The sequence below is a fragment of the Crocuta crocuta genome, unplaced genomic scaffold (genome assembly GCF_008692635.1).
Source record: "Crocuta crocuta isolate KB4526 unplaced genomic scaffold, BGI_CrCroc_1.0 scaffold299, whole genome shotgun sequence".
NCBI classification, from domain to species: domain Eukaryota; kingdom Metazoa; phylum Chordata; class Mammalia; order Carnivora; family Hyaenidae; genus Crocuta; species Crocuta crocuta.
In genome coordinates, this window is record NW_027532747.1 from 934,900 (window position 1) to 938,201 (window position 3,302).

Genomic DNA, 3,302 nt, shown 5'->3' on the forward strand with positions numbered 1-3,302 from the left:
AGCCGCTTGGGCAGCTCCGGGCCCAGCCGCGGCCGCCTCCCCCTGCCCAGCTCAGGGCCCGGCTCTTCCGGGTCTGGTTTGACTTAAGCCTGGCTGCCTGGCTGGGAGGCAGCTGAGCGGATGTGGGGGGTGGCCTGGGGCCCTCAGGAATGCGGCCCTCCCCCTCCCTCAGCCGGCAGCCTCTGGCCCAGACTCACAGCGCCCCACCCTGGCTGCCGCCCTCAGCCAGCGCGGAGCGCAGGGGTGTTCGCCAGCGCCGGCCCACCCCACTGAGCGAGCGGGACCTGCCCTGTCCTGTCGGCCTGGGGGTGCATGGCAAGGGTGCTGGGCCAGTCGGGGCCAGGCAGAGGTGGAGAGGTGGGCAGCCTGGGGTCACAGCCGGGGGGCGGGGGGNCGGCTGAGCCGGGCAGACGCAGCCCCGCGAGTCCCGGCTCTGGAAAGCCCCCTGGGTCTCTGTTAATTGAATACATTTGTTTGGTAAAAGCAGCTAAAAATACTTCGTAGCATCACAAGCTGCGGAGAAGAGCTGGCTGATTAGCGCCCAGTCTGTTTGGGATCTGGAAGGTGTTTCCCTGCCCACGAGATGCCCCCCCCCCGCCTTCCTGCCAGGTGCTCCCCACTCAGGGCCCCGCCCTGGCCCCTCACTCCCGTGCCACCTCCCTGCCCCGGAGCCTCCGGGTGCCACTTCTCAGCCACGCCGGGCACCTCACTTTCCCTGAGCACCCCTGCTGCCTCCTCGTTCCCTTCCCCGCTGCCTTCCTCCAGGGCGCCCAGCCTGGCCCAGGGGAGAGCGGGGCACCTGCCCGGGGCTCTGGCCCCTGCTGTGCTGGGCGTGGCTGTGCGGCGGGTCGTGCTTATTCCCGTGGACGAAGGGCTAGGTCAGGACGCGCCTGCCGGGCTGAAGCGTGTCCCGCACAACCTCCTTGGGGTAGATGGAGGCCTCAGCCTTGTCCTCGCAGGGCTTGGGGGTGGGGGGGCAGCTGGGGGCGGGGTTCCAGACCCCGGGCCTTACGGAGGCGTGGGGCTGGGCCACAGAGGCGTCGGCGCAGCCCCACGTAACCCCTCACGGCCGCAGATCCTGGTAGACCTGGCAAACCCTGGCGGCCGGCCAGCCCTGGCCTACGAGAGCGTGGTGGCCCAGGAGAACAGCCCTATCCTGCGTGACCTGGTCCTCAGCCCCGACCGCCAGTACCTCTATGCCATGACGGAGAAGCAGGTGGGTGGCCCGCTGCAGGACACGTGGGGAGGGGCCCCTGCCCCCAGAGAGCGGGACTCGGCCGTCATCAACCTGCTGTGTACACACTGGCTCCGGGTTCCCCCAGTCAGGCTCGGGCTTCCCAAATCCTCCCGAGCGGCCGCACGCCCTCAGGAACAGATACTGGATAAGAGCCTCATGAGAGCGCTGGCATCGGTTGAGGCCTGGGAGCGGACGCCTGGGGCCCCGAGCACTGGGCTGAGGGCCGGCACAGCGCTGGCCCCGTGAGCCTCCTCCCCGGGGCTGGCACCTGGCCTGGCCCACTGCATCGAGGCCACCGTTTGCCTTCCTGGCCTAGCGCTCGGAGCCAGCCTCTGACCTCAGCCTGGTGACCGCATGATCGCCAAGAGGGTGGGCAGGTGGGGCCAGGCCTCGCTTCCTGGAGCCTCTCTCGCTTCCCCTCTGCCCCTGTCCCAGCTCTCAGGCTGTTCCACTCCTCTGAGGGCCTCAGGGCCAGCCACGCGGGGCCCAGCCTGCCTCTGGGCTTAGGCCCAGGGCTGACGAGCCCACGGCCTCCTGGGGAGCTCGGAGTCCAGATAGATGGGACAGCGGCTCTGGCTGGAGCTGTCACCTCCTCCCTGGAAGTCTCCCTGCACCGACTTGCTGGCTCCCTGGCCGCTGCCTCCCGGGAGAGAGGGCCTGGCCCATCAGCCTGACTTGGCCAAGTCAGGGCCACCCAGGACCAGCCTTTGAAGAGAGCGAGCTGGAACGAGGAGGCCTGAAACAGGGCTGCCCTCCTGTGCAGGGGCAGGGCAGGGTTCAGGGGACACGTGATGGCGGCGGGGAGGCCTCGTGGGCACCTGACGCCTCACGGGGGCCTGACGCCTCGCTTCCCGTGCTGCCAGGTGACTCGGGTGCCCGTGGAGAGCTGCGTGCAGTATACGTCGTGCGAGCTGTGCCTGGGGTCACGGGACCCTCACTGCGGCTGGTGTGTCCTGCACAGCGTGTGAGTGCCCCAGGCGGCCCTCCTGTGCGCGGGGGGCAGTCGCGGCTCCTGAGCGCTTCTGGGCTCCCCGGGCGGGGTGCCGTGGGCCTGGCAGTGGCCCGTGGCCGGCTGAGCGGTGGCAAGGCCGGCTCCGTCGTCCGGGCAAAGCTAGCGGGCTTCCCCCGGCGCAGGGTCCCAGGCGCCCCTCCAGCCGCCTCCCCCACGCCCAGCCCCTGCCCCCTCTGCCTGCAGCTGCTCGCGGCAGGACGCCTGTGAGCGGGCGGATGAGCCCCAGCGCTTCGCCTCCGACCTGCTGCAGTGTGTGCAGCTGACCGTGCAGCCTCGGAACGTCTCCGTCACCATGTCTCAGGTCCCGGTGAGCGCGGCTGCCCCGGAGCGGGGGCTGGGGGGGCGGGGGGGTGGGTGTCCCTGCTCACCAAAGCCTCCTGGGGGGCCCAGCTTGTGCTGCAGGCCTGGAATGTGCCCGACCTCTCGGCTGGCGTCAACTGCTCCTTCGAGGACTTCACCGAGTCCGAGAGCATCCTGGAGGACGGCCACATCCACTGCCGCTCGCCCTCCGCTCGGGAGGTGGCGCCCATCACGCGGGGCCAGGGTGAGTGCCATGGGGGGCTGGGGTCGGGGAGGGGTCGCTGCAGGGTGGTGGGGCGAGGAGCAGCAGCCTGTCCCGTGCGCTCAGAGGCCTGCAGGGTCTGAGGGGCAGGGGTGCGGCCAGGGTCACGAGGGAGGGTCCTCGGCGAGGCCTGGCCCTGTGGCAGGGCCCTGGGTCCGGGGGCCCCGGTGACGCAGCCCCTGCTGCTTCTGCAGGAGACCAGCGGGTGGTCAAGCTTTACCTGAAGTCCAAGGAGACGGGCAAGAAGTTTGCGTCCGTGGACTTTGTCTTCTACAACTGCAGCGTCCACCAGTCGTGAGTGTCCCGGCTGTGCTGCGGGGGCCATCCCGGCAGGGCAGGGGCGGGGCGGGGCGGGGCCTTGCCTGNCAGCCTCCAGGCCGCACATGGGGAGAAGCCTGAGAGAGGGCAGGGTGGGGGAGTGAGGGGCACCGATTCAAACAAGGAGAGCACCAGGGCGAGGCAGGGAGCCCCGAGGGGAGCTGCCTCGCCCC

The 3,302-nt window shown here is 70.4% G+C and overlaps 1 protein-coding gene across 1 annotated transcript in view; it reads left to right on the top strand.

The window, feature by feature from the left end:
* The window catches only part of PLXNA1 (plexin A1), a gene marked incomplete at its 5' end in the record, with an annotated part of 36,880 nt that overhangs the window by 11,900 nt on the left and 21,678 nt on the right, over positions 1 to 3,302 (top strand). Inside the window, 5 exons of the mRNA XM_077780818.1 lie at positions 1,076 to 1,216; positions 2,101 to 2,201; positions 2,433 to 2,556; positions 2,640 to 2,793; positions 3,006 to 3,105. Of these exons, the coding sequence (XP_077636944.1) occupies positions 1,076 to 1,216; positions 2,101 to 2,201; positions 2,433 to 2,556; positions 2,640 to 2,793; positions 3,006 to 3,105 (620 nt within the window). The remainder of the gene's footprint in view (positions 1 to 1,075; positions 1,217 to 2,100; positions 2,202 to 2,432; positions 2,557 to 2,639; positions 2,794 to 3,005; positions 3,106 to 3,302) is intronic.